The sequence below is a fragment of the Pleurodeles waltl genome, chromosome 1_2 (assembly GCF_031143425.1).
Source record: "Pleurodeles waltl isolate 20211129_DDA chromosome 1_2, aPleWal1.hap1.20221129, whole genome shotgun sequence".
NCBI lineage: Eukaryota > Metazoa > Chordata > Amphibia > Caudata > Salamandridae > Pleurodeles > Pleurodeles waltl.
Genome location: NC_090437.1, coordinates 42,844,360 through 42,866,474, shown reverse-complemented (window position 1 = coordinate 42,866,474; position 22,115 = coordinate 42,844,360). Strand labels below are relative to the sequence as shown.

The following is a 22,115-nucleotide window of genomic DNA, read 5'->3' as shown; positions in this document are numbered from 1 at the left end:
TGCACCATTTTTTCAGCCCCCCTAACGGGGGACCCCCCTTTTGCATACATTATGCCTGGGGCGGGCATAATGTAGCGCAAAAGGTTACAAAGTGGCGCCATGCATGCATGGCACCACTTTATAAATATGGCGCAGGGATTTTGGCCATCTAACGAAACACTAGCATCAAAAAAAGGACGCTACTGTGTCAGTAGATGGTTCAAGGGGCTCTTAAATATGCCCTTTAATCTCCTCGAACCTAAAAAATGAATATGGATTTGTGTGATATACCTGGTACTCATATAAAGTTCTCCAATAACTTTGGGTCGAGTTTGCACTATATAAAACTGCAAAGAAAACGGTAACTTGAGGTTTATATTTTTATTTTAAAGGGAATGTGAAGCAATATATAAGTTGTAATTTCTCATATCTTCTTACCCATCACATTATTCGGGCTCTAGGCTCTTTAAAGAACTCTCTTCTGCATTTAAGGAGCATTTGTGCATGACTTCTTTACAAACCAAGGTCTTAGTCTTATTATAAATTTTGAGGAACAGTGTAACTTTACTATTTGTAAAGTGCCAGATATTTCTGTTGACATTTTTGCCACCAAACAGTCTGAACTAAGCATGGTTACCCTGGGGCTACCAGCGATGAGCCCTTAGATATTTTATTTGAATTCTCATCTAAATCTGTATCACACTTTCCATCTGCCTTCTTCTGAATCATTGCTCCACCCAAATTCTAAAACTGCAGGTGGCTCCTGCTGCCTATCCTATCTAATTTCTATGTAACCACTTCCTAGACTCAGGGATGTTTAGCCAAAGATATGCGTGTGGTGGCTCTCTGGTGACGCAATGTCATTATTCTTTCATTTTCTTGGACAATTGCACTAAAGCACATTGCCTTCTTATGTCCGACGTGTGATTTCCAAGTGACGCTTGACCATAGTTATTGATTTTCATGATATAGTTAATCATACTTAAAAAGTGTTCACGTTAAGGTAGCCGTGGTTAAGGTAGGCCTCAGTTAAATGATTCATGTTAACACTGACAACGTAATTTTGCTGTTTGTTATCACATTCTTTCTTTTATTTGAGGAGATGACTCCCGGTAGCTTAACCAAAATAAATTGTAGCAATTGTGTTTGTTTCTGGGTGAATTGTTTATGCTTGTGAGTTTCATAGAGAGTAAAATAATGAATCTTGTGCCCCTGTGCCTGGGACGTCCTGACTACAAAGGATCTTCCTGTGCAAGATACCTCTAAAGGTTGTGCAGCTGTAAGGTTTTTTTTGCACAATGGCTGAGAACCTGAACAAAATTACTTTATTAAGGATCATTTAATTATGATTGGTCTTTGCTTCCTGGAAAATGTGAGGCGTGCTGCCATCCAAGAAATTGTATGATTTAATTCTGCACTGCTGTGTTACTTACATTAAGATTGCTTCTGTCCAATTTCAAATTCAGATGCTCTTGTCTACTCTTTCGAGAGCAGATGCCCCTTCTCTCTCTCTCTCGAGAGAGAGAGAGAGACACGTTGCTTAATTTTCTCTTTCAAAGAGTTATAGAGCAAACCTTATTTTAATTGTCAGACTGAACCTGTATTTGAATCTGCCCTTTGAGGCTTTACACGATGACGCCTGCTGCTTAATTTTCCCCAACAGCATCTGCAATTCCTGTTTCGGTTTAGGGAATTTCCCTTCAGAGGAACTGAATCCTATTCAATTTGCTATGATTAAATACCATCTCTTTGTATTTGCTTATTTGACTTGCCTTGGATTGTACTGAACCATATTGTAAAAAGGTGATTATTGCTTTATGATTATTCTGACTGATTTGAGTTTGTAACTCTGCATGCTCCAGAAGAGTTTCACTACTCTCTTGCATCCCTGTGCGGCAAAATGTGTTTTACTGTCAATGAGATGTTGCTGAACAGTTGATATTAAGCCACAATTGGAAACAAAGGTCCATCGACTCGAGTGCAGCTTGTACTTGAATTTGCACCAAGGATCAGCATGGTGCAAATGCAATTCCACACTTCTTCACCTCTCTTGTTTAAATGAAGCCTCCTTAAAGAATACATTAGCATCACATTATGACTGCCTCATTCATTCCTGTTTTATTTTGCGATTTAGCCTATAGAGATCCTTAGGGTTAATATTTCAACCCATTGCTGTTCAGTGCTTAATTTTGCCCTTGTTCTTACATATTCTTTTGAGATTATGTTTGTTCACTTATGATTCTGACTCAGATTATCCTGTGTCACTGCCTCTTGTTTTCAGTTCTTTGTGTTGTCCGTTGTGGTCATTGAAGAATGGAGGGTTAACAGCTGTCTTGACCTTACAATTGAGGAAATTAAGGTAACGATTTTTAAAGGTATTCCTTCCTTATTGCCCTTAGCATTTTTGCCTTTTATCATAGGCCAGTCTCCTACTCTGGACAGATCCGGCCACAATTTAGGCCTGAAGATATGTGGGAAAAGGACCCATTGAGTAAGTGTGGTTGCTTTCCCCTGCATTTTAAATCTTGTACTTTATAAGGCGGTTTGCCTTCTTTTTACCCCTGATGCTTAAATAATAGTAGCCAGTGCTCCAGGCACCTTAAGCCTGGGTTAAGCCAATTCCTTGTATCTGAGTTTGCCTGTCTACATTCACCAAAGCTTAAAGCTGACCAACATGCTACTGACAGGCGTTGTGCCTAGCACATTAGGGTCTTCTTTCAGGCCAACTCAGTACTTTATTCATTTGTGACTACATTTTCTTGTTCACAATGCTCCACAGAGGGATTTCCCAGCATTCTCCAGTAGAGGCTGAACGCCTCTTACCCTGCACCACGGCTTACTTATACAAGCCTGGGTTTCCTCTCTATCTGAATATTACGGGACAGGCATATAGGTGGCCGCTCCTTTTCCCAACCACTGCTTAAGGTTTGGAACTCTGTCCACAAGATTCCATTAAATTCTGTAAGTGCCTCAATATTAGGTTCTTTGCTTTTTCTGTGGATTCCGAGCTATTCTTTTTTGCTCTTTTGTGCCACAAAGACCTTGTGAGTAGCAGAGAGCTTTAATAATCTCACCACTTCAATTTCTTTACCTATAATTATGTAAGAAGTAGTACCGTAGTAGATTGAAGTGTAAGCTGAAGTGGAAGTTGCCTCGAGGCAGCTAGCTGGCACTCTTCAGTTCGGTTTTTAAGCTCCATACTATTGGGAGCTTCTTATCAAACATTCACAAAAGAGAAGTCAGTAAATATTCCCAAAACACATTAGAATTGTCCACTAAAACTGGTCAGGTCTCCGGCCCTCTTTGCCATCTGTTATGGCCATCTGTAACGCTTCACATTTAGTCTTATCACTGACACCTCATCGATTTGCAAAGCTTTAATAATTACTGGGGAAAAGGGCAGCCTTATGGTGAGTGGGCTGCCACTTGATAGAGACACCTACAACTAGTTAACCAGCTGCTGCTAGCTTAACTTTCTCCATCCACTTGTTTTCCCTGGCTTCATCAATGTTTACTAACTTACAACTCACCTGCAACTAATAGCAATCCATTTAAGAGCTGGAAGGAGCCATAAATCAGAGGGAAAGCAAACATCTGGACAAGCTGCTCTGGACTGAAGGACAGCTGGAGCACAGTGGAGCACATCTGTACATTTTGAGCTCCAGTTTCCAGGGCAATAGTCCGGCATCTGTAAACACAAATTTTCACGTAATTAAGAAAAAGAAATCCCTTTCATGCAGTGCTTCATATGTAATGCTATGTTTGGTAAATGATAGTTATAGCAAAATTTGAAATAAAACAGGTAATTTCCAATTCTGCAAGAAACATCTATAGTTGCATAAATCACCTTTGTGTTAGCTGCTTATCTGCGGTACAATTGAAGTCTTTTCCATTGAAATTATTTCCTCCTCACTAGTAAATTGCCCCGGGGACTATCACCTCCCTGGAGAGAAAGGAATTTTCAAAGGGGAGAGGGGCCATGCAACAGGCTAGCAAACAGTTTGCTATGAAGGACAGCAAAAACATGTGTAAACATTATAAGTGACTAAATAAGGTAAAAGATTTCAACATAGGTCAATGGAGGGAACAATGCAAATATTAGAATAAGTGCCCTGCTTACAAACTGTGGAGTAAATCTGATCCCTGTCTAACAGGACTTCACACTGGGATTTGAATTTACGAGCACTGCAGTCATTTCCGCTTGCTCAAAGTCTGCATTGGCAAATTTCATAAGGTTAAACGTGCTGAAATGTACCTGGGGTATTATAATCTGAACAGCAGGACATGTGCAGACACTGCAACTCATAGGGAAAGATTTACAGAAAAACCTCATGGCAAGCAAATTACATGACACGTAGTGGTGAAGGCGAGTGGGTTGTGGATAGTTTTTCAACTGTGCAAGAAAGGCAATGGCATAGGTTACATATATATCTTGTTATAAACATGTAGCTAATGGAGAGAAAACAACCAAATTGGCCAGAGTGGCAATGACCCGCAGAGTAATCATGAAGAGTTAATGATCAAATATTGAGAATGTGGTAAAAAGAAACCCTCGAACTCCTCGAAATATCAAGCGTAGCTTCTATTTATTTGACCTACTAGAGCGAAGGCCTGTTTCTCCGCCCCAACTGCTCCCTAACCCCCTTCACATTCGATCCAAGAGCGCGAGCGCCCTCAGGCTCGAGATAAGCTCTCGGGCTTGAGAGAACACTTGTGCATCCCGGCACAATATAACACATCCCCATCCGTCGTCAATTGCTAACAAAACAGGAATTTGCAATACAATTTGAAAAGAAAAGGTGTTCCAATAAACTAAACAAGTAAAAGAAAAGATAACATGTATGATTACAAAGAGAAAACATTTCTTTTTTTTCCATTACTTCAGAAAACCTTTCACTTAACACTTATATCTCTTACATAATCATTCAAGTAAGCAGGTGGTCTTCTCTCTCTTACCACTCTACACTCCTTCTTATCCCCTTCATTCTCCAAACTGAGTTGTCCATCTCACCCACCATCACATGGAGATAACTCTGGAGAAACAACATCTCCATCTCTCTCATTGCCCCCCTCAGCTAACATAAAACCACTACATCCTTCTCCAGCACTGGTGACATTTATTTTCCCTTCATGTATGCTACCTTTTTGGTACAAGGCTACATTGTGTTTATTCCATTTAGCTCAATTTGCTAAAACCACATAGAAAGTGTTCACTTGTTTGACTTCGAAAGGACCCCGAAACTTAGTACAACCAGTACCCCACATCCATCCTTGACCTTCACCCAATCTCCAACTTGTATACTAGAACCTCTACCTTACTGTGAAATTTCCATATAATCCTCAATCCTAGTCATGTCATCCTTCACCCAACTAGGGACCAACTTTGTTCTTGCCTCCCGCCCTCTCATGAATTCAAACAGCCTTTTTCCCTTGTCCTTTAACTGCATTTTACGATGAGCCCAGACCAATGTTTTGATTACTCTGTACAGCTAATTGAATTGTACCTTTGATCATACAATTCCTATGCTCAACAATCCCATTTGCTTGGGGATTATAAAGTGCAATACGTCTGTGTGCAATGCCATAAGCTAATAAGAACTCTTTCATCTCATGTCAATTGTGTACCATTGTCAGTAATAATGGTGTGGGGACAACCTTCCCTCCGAAACATTGCCTTTGAAACAGAAATGGTGCTTCTTTTGACACCTCCCTCATGAACTCAACCTCTATCCATTTGGAAAATACATCCACCAAGACTAAAGCAAACCTTCGATCATGACCTACACCAGGCAGTGGCCCAATAAAATCCATACAGACAGTGTGCCACGCCTCACCAGGATCTTCAATATGTCCCTTTACTGACTTCCTGCCAAGTTGTAATCTTTTTTCACTCTCCCTACACTGTACACACTCTTACACCCACTGTGCAGTTTGCATGGCGACACCAGGACACCAAAAATCTTCCTTAACCCTTCTTTGGGTAAGAGTTTGACCCAAATGGCCTTCATGTGCCAATTGTATAATTTTCCTTCTCAAACTCTCCGGGGCACAAATTTGTCACCTCTCATCACTACTCCACCATCACCTAACTATAGTTCAAACCCTGATACAGGGTCTCACAGATACTGCCTCAGCACTCTCTCTCCTTCCTCCCTCCACAATCATCTTACTCACACACTGCAGCACAGAATTATTCACCATACCCTGCAACCACTCTGCTTTGGAAAATACTCCTAAACCATGTTGCATAACATCCTCCCTCGATGCCACCGCTCCTTCTTCACCCTTCGTCTATACCGCTTCGCCATCAACCAATTTCCAATCCACCGCGAGTCGTGAAAGAGCATCAGTCTGAACAATACGCCATCCTTGAATGTACTCAACCCTGTATACATACTCCTGCAGACGAGCCGCCAACCTTGCCAATCTTGCCAAACCCTTACCCGCACCTCCTGCTGACAACACTTTAACTATGGGTTTGTGATCCGTTCTTAACTTAAAACAAATGCCCCACAAAAACGTTCTGAAATATTCCACTGACCAAGCAGCCTCTAAAGCCCCCGCACAAAAAACAAATAATTTCTCTCACTTTCAGTGAGAGAGCGTGAAGCAAAAGCCACTGTTCTCTCCACCCCTTGGTGCAATTGAGAGAAAACCGCTCCCACTCCAGTCACTCTCGCATCCACAGTGAGGATGGTAGGTAAAGACATATCAAAAGGTACCAGAATTCTCGCAGCACACACCTCCCGTTTTATATTATGAAAACATTCTTGTTGCAAGTCTGACCACGCAAAATTGCAACCCTTGCGCAACAACACCCTTAACCCTTCTGTTTTATCAGCAAAATGTTCAACAAATTTAGAGTAATACTCTAGGAGACCCATAAAAGATCTTCATTCGTCTTTGTTCCTCAGGCACGGAGAGAGTTTAATAGCCTCCCGCAAATCTTTTTTTGGCTTTACTCCATCACCAGAAATGGTATGTCCCAAATATTCAATTCCTTGGTCAGGAAAACACACTTATCCTTCCTTAGAGTGAGCCCCACCTCCAGAAATTTCTTCATCACTTTTCTCAAAATTTGGTTATGTTCCACTACAGTAGAAGCAAATATTAAAATGTCATCCTGAAAAAATAAAACATGTTGAAGCCTTCAAAGACCTGTGTCATCATGCGCTGGAAAACACTTGCAGCAGACGATAAACAGAAGGGCATTCTGACAAAGTGGAAGGTGCCATCCATGGTGATGAATGCAGTAACATCCTGAGAACTGTGATGCAACCGAATCTGATGATAAGCACTCTTGAGATCCAACTTGGAAAATAATTTTCCTCCCTTCAGTAACATAATGAATTTGTTGATATTTGGTAGGGGAAAATTATCCGTCACAATGTTCTGGTTTACGCTGCAAAGATCCACACAAAATCTTAACTGGCCATTCAATTTTTTTGTGATGACAACAGGAGAAATCCAATCGGGAGCTTCAACAGGTTCGATTACCCCTTCTCTCAACATATCCTTCAAACGTTTTCTCACTTCATCCCTAACTATAATAGGTACCTTCCTGACTATATGTTTCACTTCAACAGCTCCCGGCTTCATACACATTTTGTGTACATAACCCTTTAGCTCCCCCAACTCCTCTCAAAACACCTCCTTTACTTCCTCAAGAATAACATTGGCCTCCACATCATAACAATCAATATCTGTTCTATTCCTCTGGGATTCACAATAATGTTCAAGTCATATTGGTGCATCCAAACCAATATTGGTGGCCCAGACGCAGCCACATACACTTTTCCAAAGGTTTTTCTCATTTTAAAACCAATGACAGTGGAAAAGTAACCCAAGATCTCAATTTCCTCCCCTTGATAGTCCCCAGGACAAATACCCTTATCGGTTAATTCAAGATGCGGCCAATTCTTCATGAAGACATCTTTGGGAATGATTGTGTATTTTGATCCCGTATCCACCATCAACTCCACACTCACTCTTTCAACTGTGAACCAAGCTTTGGGCCTACTCTCTGTCCTATCACTGACCATATGGTCATCACCTAAGCTAAGTATGCGTTCTGACAGCTCACATCTGTCTTCACATGCCGCCACACCCTTCGACTTAGGCCATTTAGCACACATCTGCGCAAAATGACCCTTGCGTGAGCACTTTCTGCCCTCCTTATCGACAGCGAAGCACCCTTTAAATGAACTCTTATGTGAACTACTACCATATCTGTTACACCACTTCTTATTCATACTCGCCTTCTGAAATTTTTGAGTTTTTTTGGTTTCAATGTCTCCTACAACACCTTGTGCCAACTGTTGTTCTCTACTTGTAATACCATGTCGACCCATTTTTCTCATGCACAAATCTGACTCTTCAAGTGCATCTTTCAAACTAGGATTTTTTGCAGCCCACAGCCTTTCTTGAATTTTCCTACTCTTGCACTGGACCATTAATTGATCCCTTATCATTTCTTCACACATTTCTCCAAAATGGCACTTTACAGACAACTCTCTCAATCTAGATACAAATTCATCAGTCAACTCTCCCACTCTCTGTGGTTGGGTATAGAACTTCTACCTCGCCAAAACCACATTCGTCTCCTTTACAAATCTATTGCTTAATCTCAGCCTTGCCTCTCTGTAGTCATCTGCAATGTGAGTCCGTTGTCTGTGGCCACAGGCATGAATTTAAAAAGTCTCTATGCTTCCCAACCCAAACAGTTCAATAAAATTGCTTTTTTACGAGCAGCAGTAAACTCTTCACTATCCAATGCTAACAAATAATTGTCGAACATGTCTATCCAGTCTTCCCACTGGATCACAGGTACACCTTGATGAGGAAGAAAACCTGGTTGTGCAGGAATTGAAACGTGTTCCATGGCGCAAGTGCAATGCAAGACTCAATCTCTCAATAGAACCTCAAGGTGTGCACATCATCGTATGTACTTCAAAATTGCATTTGTTGCTGGTTCAAATCGTCTAAGGTGTGCGTGTCACCGTGACAGAGAACTTGAACATAACCACAAATGTCAGAACCAGTGCACGCTTCACACAACCTAAGGTGTGCGTGTCGCCGTGTTCTTTGAGACTTCAAAAGTCAGCAATGCAGCATAATTCAGGAAAAACTCAGCAGATTATCATCCAAAATTACAAATACAGCTCCAGGGAAAAAATAAACACTGTCCCTTTAAAACCGTACTTCCCCTTTAATATCAGGTACTCTAGACGTAATGTTAGAAACTCCTCTTTAGAAAACTCTGAGCCAATGACAAGGCGCCGCCCCTGTACCTCACAAGACACCCTTCAAATGCCTGGAATGAAGCGTCAGCCAGATGTAGACTTGCTGTAAACACACCCCTTCCGACGTGAGCCAATAACGAGATGCCGCTCGTGTACCTCACACGACGCTCTTCAAATGCCTAGAACAACGCATGTACTCTGTTGCACGGTTCTCTCCCAACAATGTCGAAGGAAGAGCTGTGTGCAGCAATCCACTGCTCAGGAGCATGTACAGGGACACCAACCATGCAGATTACGATGTTGTCAGGCTGGTGATCACGCTCTAGTAGGTCAATAGCCACACGAATCATCACCAAAATAATGTTGTAAAAAGAAGCCATCAAACTCCTCGAAATATCAAGCGTAACTTCTATTTATTTGACCTACTAGAGCGAAGGCCCGTTTCTCCGTCACAACCGCTCCCTCCATTTTCAAAAACCCCCTTCACATTCGATCTGAGAACACGAACGCCCTCAGGCTCGAGATAAGCTCTCGGGCTCGAGAGAACACTCGTGCATCCCGGCACAATATAACAGAGAACAAAAACAATAAAAAGCAAATTAATTTTGAACATCTTCTAAAAGTCTTTTGGGGAAGGCAGTTGGCATAGCCAGGGGACATGATCAGTCTCATCAGGGGAAATATGATACACTAGGGACAGTGGAGATGAAAACATATAACCAAAGATACTTCACAGGCTCCGTGGAACCCTCCATTGTAGACAAATGATCCAGTAATAGCCATCCTTCCTTACATAATCCTATCTGGACCAATAATTGCTTGACTAGAGTTATCCTATACTATTGCCTGGGTGGACATTGGGTACAAGGAACAGGACAATATATTCAAAATAATCAAATGTGTCTAATATGTTTGGGACACAACACTCTATATTGTGAAAATGTTGACCCACGATTTTCTACATTCTTCATCAACCAGGCGTTCTCTCCACCTACAGAGATCACTCAAACCAGTAACAGTTCGTTTCACTATCACACAGAACTAGTGTAATCTTTCTACCTCATCAAGAATAAAGAGGATATGTTTGTGTGTTAGTCAAGCCCAATATAACGTATGTGCAGAGCCTCAGGATAGTGGTGTGTGATATTTAATCAGTGGTATTTAAAGAATCCTAGTAATACTGAAGTTGTGGGCACAGCCATAATAGGTGTGTCAAGGTACCACTGTCACCACATGCCCTTCAGCATTTACCTACTGGTGTTTGTCTCATTCCCGAAGGTTCACTCAAATAGTACCAGTATGAAGCTATACTAGTGTTAGCATGTCGGACCTTAATAAGTAAAGTTAGAAGAAGAAAGACTTTATTCGGTATGAAATAATTCAACCCTTAAATTACATAAACAACAATAAATAGACCATAATATCAATAAAACAGTAAAATAACAATAATCATAATTTTAAAAAACAGATAAAACCTTGTTATCAAGGATAATAGTCTAAAAAATCCCTTTAAAAAACTCTACGTTACTACGCCAAGTAATGGCTCCTCTCAAAAACAATCCCAACCCCTCCATACCAATGCATCTGAGGCCATTTGCAGCCACATGAAAGCAGGACGAAATTGCACAAAACCCTTTGGCCTCAGCAGGGGTAATAAAACGACTTCTAAAAGGTGCATACAAAACACAGAATAATGTAAAATGGGACATGGTCTGCGGGGACACCCCGTCACATGGACATGGTCTGATAGCTTTTTCACCATACTGACCTAGCGGGAAGCAGAGATTATTTCTAATGATCCCCAAACGGAATCGAGTAATAAGAGTCCTTTCCCTCAGGTCATTTATTGCTAGGAGATAGGGCTCAGGACCCCCCCCCATCTTTAACATAACAAAATCCCTGACCAATTGTTTCCCTAGTTCCTTTCCCTCTCTTTCAGCCCTCCGAATTCTTAAGAAATTCTCCTTCAACCAATTTTTATCCTGGCTAGTCAGACCCTCAGGAGTGTCAGACATGTCCGGCCGCCCCAAATCCTGTGCTACCTTTCTTATATACATCAGCCAGGGAATGTATTTTACATTATCACAGGCCAAACAGTCCCTTAAGATCTCTCTATTAAAAATGGCAAATTCATTACTCCAAATCAAAATCCATAACAAAAGGGGAGCCAACTGAATAGTATCTTGCACACACTCAAGATCTAGTTCTAGATGCAAGCAAAAAACAGAGGTATTTTGGCCAACACCCAATAGTCTTCTACAGAAACGATTTTCTTCAATAATGGGCACTCAGGTGTCCATATACCCCGAGAGTGCTGCACCATACAACAGGACAGGGAGACATTTTCGCCTGTAGTTTTCAAGCAGAGGCTTAATGGGATTACTTCCTACTCTTACAGCAAAATCAAAAGTGGCACCAACTGAGGCATGGAAGAGCATACTCCTTCTGGCAATAGAGGGTTTCCATGAGCCTTTATCATCAAAAATCACCCATAAATATGGGAATTCATTGACCCTGCTGATAGTTTGATCATCAACCTTTAACTCCCCAACCCTGCTCAAAGGTTTACCACATACAAAAAATGCGATTTCTTATAATTGATCTCTAGACGAAAGCCTGACATGTAGGAGACGTAGGCTCTAACTACTTTACGGAGACCATTCATGGTGCGGGCCATAAGGACCGCATCATCCGCATACGTCAACACCGGGACATTAGTGTCATTCACCTTAGGGACATCCCTACAGTGTTCCACCAAGAAATCCGACAGTCCATTAGTATATAAAAGGAACAGAGTAGGGACAAACACACACCCCTGGCGAACGCCCTTGGTGAGCCTAAAAGCCTCTGAGCATTCCCCATTTGTCCCCACCCTCACATTAGCAACCGATCCTGAGTGGAGGTACCGGAGCAGCTCCACAATATTAGGATCCATCCCTAACTGACTTAACCTTTCCCACAATATGGACCGATTGACCTTATCAAACGCGCAACTAAGGTCCATAAAGGCAAGATAGAGGGTGCCCTTCCTGGCGTGCATATATTTCCCAATCATCATCAGAAGATTAAGGCACTGTTCACGTGTGCCAAGACCTTCCCTAAAGCCATTCTGGTCCCGGCTCAAAATTTCCTTTTCTGCCATCCAAGCCTCAATACGCCTTAAGATGATCCATCCCAAAATCTTCCCAGAAGAGTCAAGTAGGGAAATAGGGCGATAGGACTTAGGGTCATTACGATCCCCCTTTTTAAAAACTGGAATAATACAAGCCCGTCTTCAAGAGGCAGGAATTCCCACAGTAACTGCCGCATTAAGAATATTTAAGAAAACAGGTGCCCATAACTGAGGACAAGATTTGTACAAATCCATGGGGATGGAATCCAGGCCCGGGGCTTTGTTACTAGCGCTAGCCTGGAGTGCATCAATAACTTCCTGGAGCGAAAACCTAATCGCTAAATTGGGAACCACAACACACTCTTTTTCCCAAGTATTTCTGAGAGGGATTCCCTAAAAGATTCTACATAAATAATTTACCCAAGCCTCCGGGGCAATATTACAGCCCAAACCCTCAGATGTCTCTGTTGCGAAAGAACCTTTATTCACCACCTTCCAAAACAGACCAGGATCCTTCAGGACTGTGGCACGCTCCAACTCTACCCAGGCCTTTGCTTTAAATTTTTCCTTACTTTCCCTCAGAGCCCTTTTATACTTAATCCTTGCTGCTTTCACCGCGGTCCTATCTCTGGGATATTCCTTGAGGGCCGTTTTCATAAGTAAAGTTACAAGGAGACGCGAATAGGTCGATGAACCTTTTGACTCGCTTCGAGGTTTTCCCACCATATATCCTGTACAAGCAAATCAATAATCAGTAACAATCAATAACATTAGAAATCAATAGGAGTCAGTAATTGTCACACACCATGCCCTTGCAGTCATGAATAACCACACCTTTGTAAAAGTAAGAATGTTTATTTTCCTATATGAGCAATGCTAATGTCACGTAGGTTAATCACAAAATCAATTGATAACCATATAGAAACAACTCTGGCTGACCAAAGCGGCGAAAGAATTGCAATCTAATCAAAGCTTGAGCCACTACACATTCTAAAGTTACAGTGCAAATTATTAGAAAGAATAACTGCGGAAACGTAATAACATACATTTAGATTCAGCAAAGACAATACATCAAATGTTATTCTCTGTATTGAACTTCATTAGTGAGGACCCTAACTAACATCAGATTAGAATAGCATGTTTGGGCTTCATGCAAAACAATTTACTCAACACAAATTTGTAAAGACATCCAACTAGAGCTCTATCAAAATTGCGGTTGGCACCTAGAAACAACAGCAAATAGACATAGCAAACAACATCATAGTCCATATACCTATCCTCGGTTTGGATCAGCAAGCTGTGACAGTCTTCATTCTCAGGTCATCAGTCGGTCAACTAGTCATCAGGATTCAGCATCAAAGTTCAGAAAAGGCAAAGTCTCTTAAGGCCAGAAAGTTAAGCATGTCTCTTCTCAAGACGATCAAGAAAGTAATGGCCTTACGGCAAGATAGAAAATGGGCAAATGGTGTCTTCTGCTCATTGCAGTCCGGCTAAATTAGATTTCCTCAAACTACTTCCCAAGTCGCATGTTTGCAGTTAATCCAATAAAACTAAAACTTCAAATCTACATTTCTACTAGTACATGGTTCACATGCCGATGATTGGCTCCTTTCATACTGCTCTCATCATCCAGCTCGTCAGGTAACAATATTGTTGGAGCTTATACTCCGTTCAGTATGGTCTTTGTCTTCTCCTGGGAAAGTCAGTCTTACACACATTACATTAAACAATGCTGCATTAGCAACATCATCTCCTAGCAAGCAGTTCTCATGAGAAAGACTTTTAGCTACAAGCATTTGGTCAGCACAGTCGAAAATCAAAATTTAACTCTCTAAGCATCCATTTTGTAAGTCGGTTTAGAAATACAGATTGACATGAGGCGTACAACTAGGCTAAGACCTCCGCTAGGTTAAGGCCTACAATTAATAAAGCTAATACATAACGCATAACCCTTAATATGACATATTACTACATTAATCACACATAAGCTCAACATTTCCTATCAATACACCATTAATAAGTATACTTCGTGAACAATGGCGGCCACTCGCGTGGGAGCACCTTCAATTGCGTGCATTATTTTTCCCTACGTTATTATATTTTCTACGCAAATTCAGTACTTAAAATACATGAATATTCATTAATAATTCCATTAAAATTCAGCGTTAACACTAGTTAGTGCTCCTCTGGTGATTAATTTAGCTGTGTTGTCAGTTCCAACATATATCTTCTGCCTCTCAGTCTATGAGATAAGTCATCTGATCTCCAATTTCCATCTTTTTGTCCTGGGGATTTCCAATGTATGTTAGGACTCTTCAGGAGTTTATAAATATCCATGTTACGTTTTTTGCCATTGTCGTTTGCAAGACATCACTGCTCAAACTTCATCAGCCAGCGACTCACCAGAAACTTGAATGAGGGATGCACTCCCCAGAGTCGGACCTGTGTATGCTGAAAGTGCTCCCTTTCAGGCTGAGTATAATCTAGATTCAATGATATAAGTACCTCCATGTCACACATTTCTCCTATCTGTTTGCACATTTTACAGGTGCCATACTTCGAAGGAGTCACTGTCTTTGGTTGTGGTGAACTCATTAATGTCAAGTATGGGAGACAACAGCGAGGGGAACCTGATCAGTCTCAACTTGCAAGCTATGTTGTCCCACACTGTAAGGGTAGCAATGGTCACTGAAGAGGAGTACAAACCCCCAGAGCTGTGCTATTTTTTGCATCCCTTTCCCAATATGCACTCCTGAGCCTCTTTGGTCCACAAAGCATCACTGTTTCTGAGATTCTGATTAGTTCCATCCCACCATTTATTGGAGGCCAACTAATTTTTATGGGTGATCTCTATATTAGTCCCCTGGATAGCTGTCATTTCTTTATTACCCAGACAACATTTGCTGTCGTGCTCAATTCTGCAAAGCAACAGGAGTGGCCTCGGGAAGGTTTGAAAGAGAAACAGGATCGTATGTATGGTCATCGTTTTGACTGCAGCAATTGTTTGCACCAAATAAGGTCACCAATATGCCAAGACTGCAACTCTTACTGAACCGAATGCAGCAGAGAGCTGTGCTTGGTCTGCATTGTCCTTTCCAGGGTAGGGGCCGGTTGTATTCCAAGATAGGTTACAGAATGTTTCAACCACAGGAAAGGTAACCTCTTATGTAACTTTGCTGGTTAGTCAGGTAGGATACATTCAATATTTGTGATTTGGCAAAATTGACTGTGTAGCCTGAAACCTTGTCATATGAAGTTAATTAATTAAAAAGTGCAGTTACGGGTTGGGTGAAGTCAGTGGGAACATTTTGTCATTTGCATTTTTCTTTCTCCACTCGTACACCCTCTATCTCCTCATTTCTGTATATTTTTTCCACTAGAGATTCCACCAACAGGGTGAAGAGTATCAGATAGAAGGTACAATCCTGCCTGATTCCCCTCACCACAGCAATTGGTGCCAAGGAGCAGTTATTCTTCCTGACTTGAGCTTTAGTCTTCCAGTAGCAACTCAGCACGTTGTCTCTAAATATGGGGCCTATCCTAAGTGTGGCTAGAAAGCAGCATTGAACCTAAAAGAATTCAACCTTGGTGCTGATAGATACCATCAGTGTTACCATGTGGATTCTATGGATGTTATCTCACAGATATAATAGCTTCTCTGCAATTTTTTCTGGGAACAAAGCTTGAAGAGTCTGGCTGTATCAGTCCTGGTAGGACTCTACCTATACCAGTGTATCCTTTCCCTTTTTGGGTTTGACTGATCTCATAGCTCGTGGCATTAAGTTGGTAAAGCCTTTACTATGAAAACAAAGTTAAACAGGTGAGTCATTTGGAGAACCAATGCTTGGCTGAACGTTTTGTAAAAGAGGGATGCAAAGTCATCTGACCAAGCGGATTTATACATTTTTAGTTTAGAGATGCAAGACACCTCTTATCTAAGCATTCATGCATTTCTCCACCTGGATGTTTGGCTGATCGCTACAGGTTCAACCAGCCAACATCGTTAATGGTTGCTACTCTTTCATCAGTTGTTTTAGCTCTTAGCTTGAAAGCCAAAAGCTTCCAATGCCTAATGCCATCATTGTGCTATTTTTGCCTTAACAAGTAGTAATGTGTATTCTGCTTTTCACTTTTTCAGCACTCTGAATGTCATGTTGCACCATATTTATATGGAGCCTATGTATATATGAATTGTCTAATACTCTCAGAGTTGGTTTCTAACTGTTTCTACTATTCCTTCCACTCCTTATAAAGTTTAGTAGAAACTAAGAGGAAACCTTCTCTCGCCACATCCTCCAAAATGTTCTTGTCCGCCTCTCTTGTGTCATTGCCCTCCAGGTAGTGAGCTGTGGCAGTCTCCACCTCCCTAATCACCGAAATATTATGAAGTAAGCTGTCTTTTAGTATCCTCTGGCATTTGCTGTGTTTGACCCATTGTATTTGCAATGTCAATGTGATAAAGGCTTAGTTTGAAAATTAAATGCGTCCTATCCCTGCAGCAATGACCTTTCAGGATACGGTAGTAGAGACCAAAACGTTGTCAAGCCTTGTGTACCTGGGGTGGACTGCTGAGTAATATATGAAGTCTAGGTCAGAAGGATGCTCCAGATATCTTCCAAACCTACGTGTTGGAGCCATGCGGTGCAGTCGCCCAAGTGTGCACCCTCTTGGCTGGAGGCCTGATTTACTTCTTGGTGGTCGCACAGCCAAGCCGCGTCAGCTGTGGAGCCGAGAAGACCGTCAAGTCGATGGCCTTCCGCCTACTGTATTTAGATGTTACAGTTCTGCAAGTGAATTGACTGACAATGGATTTCTGACGAAGAGAGACAGTGGCAGAACCCAATGAACTTCATACCATGACAGGGGTTATGGAACTGAGGTAACTGACACACACACACTCTACCTTAGCCATATGTGTACCCCCACACTACACAACACATCATAATTCACACAACAACCCATTGTCATTCTGACACAACACAACCCGTACATGCTGAAAACACACATTGACATAAATCAATGACACAACATACACACACCTTTGACACTGCACCCACTTACGACACAATCACAACAAACAATACAACCAAATACTCAGATACACACATGAACAACTACACACATCACAACAACATCCACAACACAATGACCACATTCACTTGTATGTGTCACACTGCAACACAACATATATAACAACATCGGTCTCACATGCAAGTGACACACACACAGACACAAACACATCACCCACTCCAGCTCATTCCCCCAGCCAATTGCATCTGATTGCATACATACATACATGTACTGACTTACACACAACATGACAGGTCCAGGTCTCCTGGCAATGTGCACACATGGATACAGTTGACAGTTATGTGAATGTACTTTAATTGTGGTGCCAGTATTCATTTGCCAAGACACCATAATGACAATTGTGTATGTGTGGGCTATGTGTTGTGTACCACTGTGTCCCCATCTGTGTCTGACCCACTCGTAACCCCAACTTATGCATGTCACTGTGATGTAGAAAAATTAGTGTGACTTATTTATGCCTGCAGTGGTACCGACCAACCGTGCAGTCACCACCCAATGTACCCTGGCAATGCAGTGTCCCTACTTTTGATGTTGGCGATGGGGGGTGGCGGTCGTGTTTTCTCCGTGGGGCAGTGGCAAAAGTGATGGCAGGTGTTTTCCAGTCGAAGGCGGAGGTAGAAAGGGGAGAAAAGGTGAGTCTTCACCCTCTTCCCCCTCAATCCACCAACTCAGACATGGAGGTTGGACTGCCACTTTTTTCTTGGTGGTAAGGCACATCGAAATCTTCATGGCAGGAAGGGTTGCTGAGGTCCCAGCATCCACTTTTCCCTCTCCTGTTGTCGGGGGCCATGTTTATTGGCAGAGACAGCAGTTCAAATGCGGACTTTTATCTATGGAACCGCCAACATTTAAATACGGCAGGCGGACCACCACAGTGGAGGATGGCTTTTCAGTCAAAAGGTTTATGGCGGGACCATTACCAGCATCTAAATCAGGCCCTGTTTCTCTGGCAGACCTATCTCACACTTCCTTCATGACTACATTCAAATTATCTTCCTTCTTCCCCCACTGTGACTTGTACTTGTGCTCTATTGAATATCTCTTATACCAACTCTCAGACATTTTTCTTGTCCCACACTGAGCAAATATATAAATTCCACTGTAAGAATACTTGAATTCAACCTAATACTTAGTGTAAGTGCTCCCCCTACTATATCTGTTCAGGACTGTAGGCCCTCACTTGGGAAATCCTACCCCAGAAGCACCACCAACACTCCTGAGTTAACCAGTCCCAATGAAAAGTGCTATTTGGAGAAACCCACATAATGAGGTAGGTCTCTTGCAGCAAGCAGACATCCTTTTCATGGAGCAGGGTTTTTTCAGATCTACCAACGGTTTCCCCAGGGAGTTGACCCTCATATCTTTAAAGCTAATGAACTAAACCATAGCTAAGAACCAAGCTGTAGCCATCTGGTGACCCCCTCAATACATGCATCTCAATAACTGTCAGATCACCTGGCATTCACGCCGACCCCCACCTACTGGGGAGGTGTAACCTCCACCCTTCCCCTCCTCGCCTAATTATCAATAAAGAACAATCTTCTATGAACAACACACAGTGCAACAGTGCCCCCTTTCCTTTTTGACTCAACAGTCAGTAGGGGAATACCCACCCTTCCCTGCTCCTTTAAGAGGTATGTGCACACAACGCCAGTACTAGGTCCGCAAGATATCAATTAATCCCTTCTATTCCCTCTAACCACCACAACCACTTTTCTCTGGGTTATTAGTACACCCAAAGATGGATCAGGCAGTGTTCTGTATTTTTTTCTGTGGTGGAGAACATCAGTCACACATGGGACTGGGGACTGAATTTGTCAGGGCTTGGTTCTCAGGCAGACGTACAATGACTTCTTCCCTTTCTTTGACTATAAGATATGTAGATGCCTTCGTCTTTTGGCTTCTCCTGGCAACTATTTTCTATTTATTTCTCTGTGGCCTCTGTGGTTGTGCCAGTGTACCTTGGGTTTCATCACCCCCTTCCTTAATGCTGTATCATTGATATTCAGGATTTATTTTGCCTTTATCAGTGTGCATGTTTCAAATTTCTGCCCTTGCCATGTGAATATAAGCTGAAGAGGATGGCCCCATCTATATTGCCTGATGCACAATTTAGTAAAATCAATTACTTACTGAAAGGCCCTTCTTTTCTGCAGTTTCACCACTGACAGATCCTGGAACTATGTAACCTTGTGTTTTTTTTAAATGATGCTGCTCTTCTTTACTCTTGAATACTGCTTCAATACTCTTTCATTTGATCTGACAGGAGTGAACTCTCATCAGTATGTTCGGTGAGACGTTTCTCGCTGAGAACTAACAGTTCTTTGTGTTCTGTCAAGCTGCATGGGTCAGACACATCTGCTCCCAGCATCAGTCAAAACACTTTCCGCACACACGATTGATCTCTTTCCCCCTTAATTCTGTGAATCTTTGTTTTTTCAGTCTTGAGTGGTTTTCTAAGTATTCAAGCTTCCCTTGAAGTGATAAGTACTGCTCCTGCATCAGGATGATCTCTTGTTTAGGGAATTATTGCTCTCCGAAGTTGTTGCCTCCTAAAGACCCATTCCCCTAAGAAGTTTTTAATTTCTAGTATCTTGTGTTTCAGTTAAGATCTAAAGAAAGTGAAATCACCTCAAAGACCCTCAGGCAAGCCCTCTACAAACTGCTTCATAATGACACCATAGGGTCCCCCCAGACAGATTTAAATGTGAGGCCCCCAAAATAGGACAAAAAAAAAGTCAGTCCCTTGCAACTTTCCTCTTGTTTTTATGAGGGCTTTGTCAGCGTACCTTTGATGGAATTTTTTCCCCCCTTTTGATACAGTCGTATTTCACACACACTGATGCCAGCACACATGACTGAAGATTGAGCAGAGTGTAGCAAGACAGGTTGAACGCTTTTGTGTTGTCTGGGATGATGCATGTGAATTACTGGAAAAATAAAACTGAAATGCAACATTGGAGGAAACCAAATCATGGAAAAACAATTTTAGAGAAAGACAATTTTAAGGAAATACAAATAAATGTAAAATTTAAGGAACAGTTTTAAAAGAAGGGTCTTTTTAAGGAAAAATCCAAAATTACATTAAACTTGGATGGAGTTTAGGGGTACTGAGGTGTTTGAGTTCAGGGATAGATGATGTTTAGAGGTGATGAGAGGATTTAGGGGCCGGGGATGGATGGAGCTCAAGTGTAGAAAGGGGTTTTAAGTGTTCAGCGATGGGTGGAGTTTAGGGGTGGTGAGGTTTGTTTTAGGGTTCAGGAATAGATGGATTTTAAGTGTGATGAGGAGTTTTCAATGTTCACAGATGAGTGGAGATTACTGGTGGTGTGAGGGGTTTCTAGAGTTAAGGTATAGGTGGAGTGCAGAAGTGTTCAGGGAATGTGATGGGTTTTAGGGATAAGGGATGGGAGGAGTTTTTTCAGAAACAATTTAGGGGTTCAGGAATGGGTAGAGTTTAGGGTAATGAGAGGTTTTAAGGGTTCAAGGATGGGTGGAATTTTGATGTAAGAACAGTTTTTAGGGTTTAGAGGTGCAAGGTTTTTAGCATTCGGAGATGGATGGTGTTTAAGAGTGATGGGGTTTCTAGGGTTCAGGAATGGTGGAGTTTAGGAATGGTGAGCGGGTTAAGTGATCAGGGTGGGGTCTAGAGACAGAAAGGGTTTCTTAGGGTTCAGAAATGGGTGGAGCTTAGGGGTAGTGAGGGTTTTAGGGTTCAGTTATGGTTTACTTTTAGGGGTGGTGAGAAGTCAGAAAATTAAAAACATTCAAAGTAATTGTTTGACAAGATAAAAGATAAAAATCCAAAATAATGCCCCTTGAATAAAGTACTGAAACAAATACCTCTGACAAAAATGTTTCTGAAAGTAAGGTCTGCAACCTGCGAAAAACCAGTTTACATTCTATTAATTGGTTTCTATGAAATGGTAAATATCTTTCACCCTGTAAATTTCTTTTGAACAATTTAGATGAAATAGTTTCACAGTAATGGTATTCCATTAAATAATTTTTCTATGAAATTACACACTTTCGTTTCTAAGGAGGAGCCAGGGCCCACCTTGAGTATCAGTACAATGTACAAGAGGAACCCATATGCCAAGGGAACCTGGGTAATCATTAGTATGCAAACCAGTGGTTCTCCAGGAACTCATTTAAAGCAAATGATAATTATACAGGAAAGCAATTACTCTAAACAGAAAATATTGACCAGAGTCATGAATCTAAAACATCAAATCCAATTACTGTAGACAATAAATGTCATAGAAACTGAGAAAACACCTTGAGTGTCAGCCATCTGTAGATGCCCCTATCAATGTTAGGGCGATGCCATGGCTTTTTTTCATGTCTCATGCAGTGGGTGGTGATATAGCTTGATTGCTGATTTGAAGGCAGTTTTGTTGGCTTGGTCTTTGTTGGTACACCACCTCCTCTTGAGGTGCTTGCAGTGGTCCCTGGCTGTCCTGACATCCTCGGTGTACCAACTGGCTTGCTTGGTGTCATCTGTGTGTCTCGTTCTTAGCAGGGGTGACAATGTCAGCGCAGTCACTGATCCAGGTATTCAAGCTTGTGACATCGTGATACACGGTGTTGTGGTGTTTGGGCGGGTCAAGGGTGTTGGTCAAGTTGGTCTCTAAGGCATTGTTCCAGCTACAACAAGCGGCATTGTGTTGTGTCGGGTGGAAGGGCATGGA

At 41.8% G+C, this 22,115-nt stretch overlaps 1 protein-coding gene across 2 annotated transcripts in view; it reads right to left on the bottom strand.

The window, feature by feature from the left end:
* SLC10A6 (solute carrier family 10 member 6) overlaps positions 1 to 22,115 on the bottom strand; it is a 118,960-nt gene that overhangs the window by 17,032 nt on the left and 79,813 nt on the right. For both annotated transcript variants that reach the window (XM_069236055.1, XM_069236065.1), the window contains exon 5: positions 3,510 to 3,667. In XM_069236055.1, coding sequence (XP_069092156.1) covers positions 3,510 to 3,667 — 158 coding nt within the window. The remainder of the gene's footprint in view (positions 1 to 3,509; positions 3,668 to 22,115) is intronic.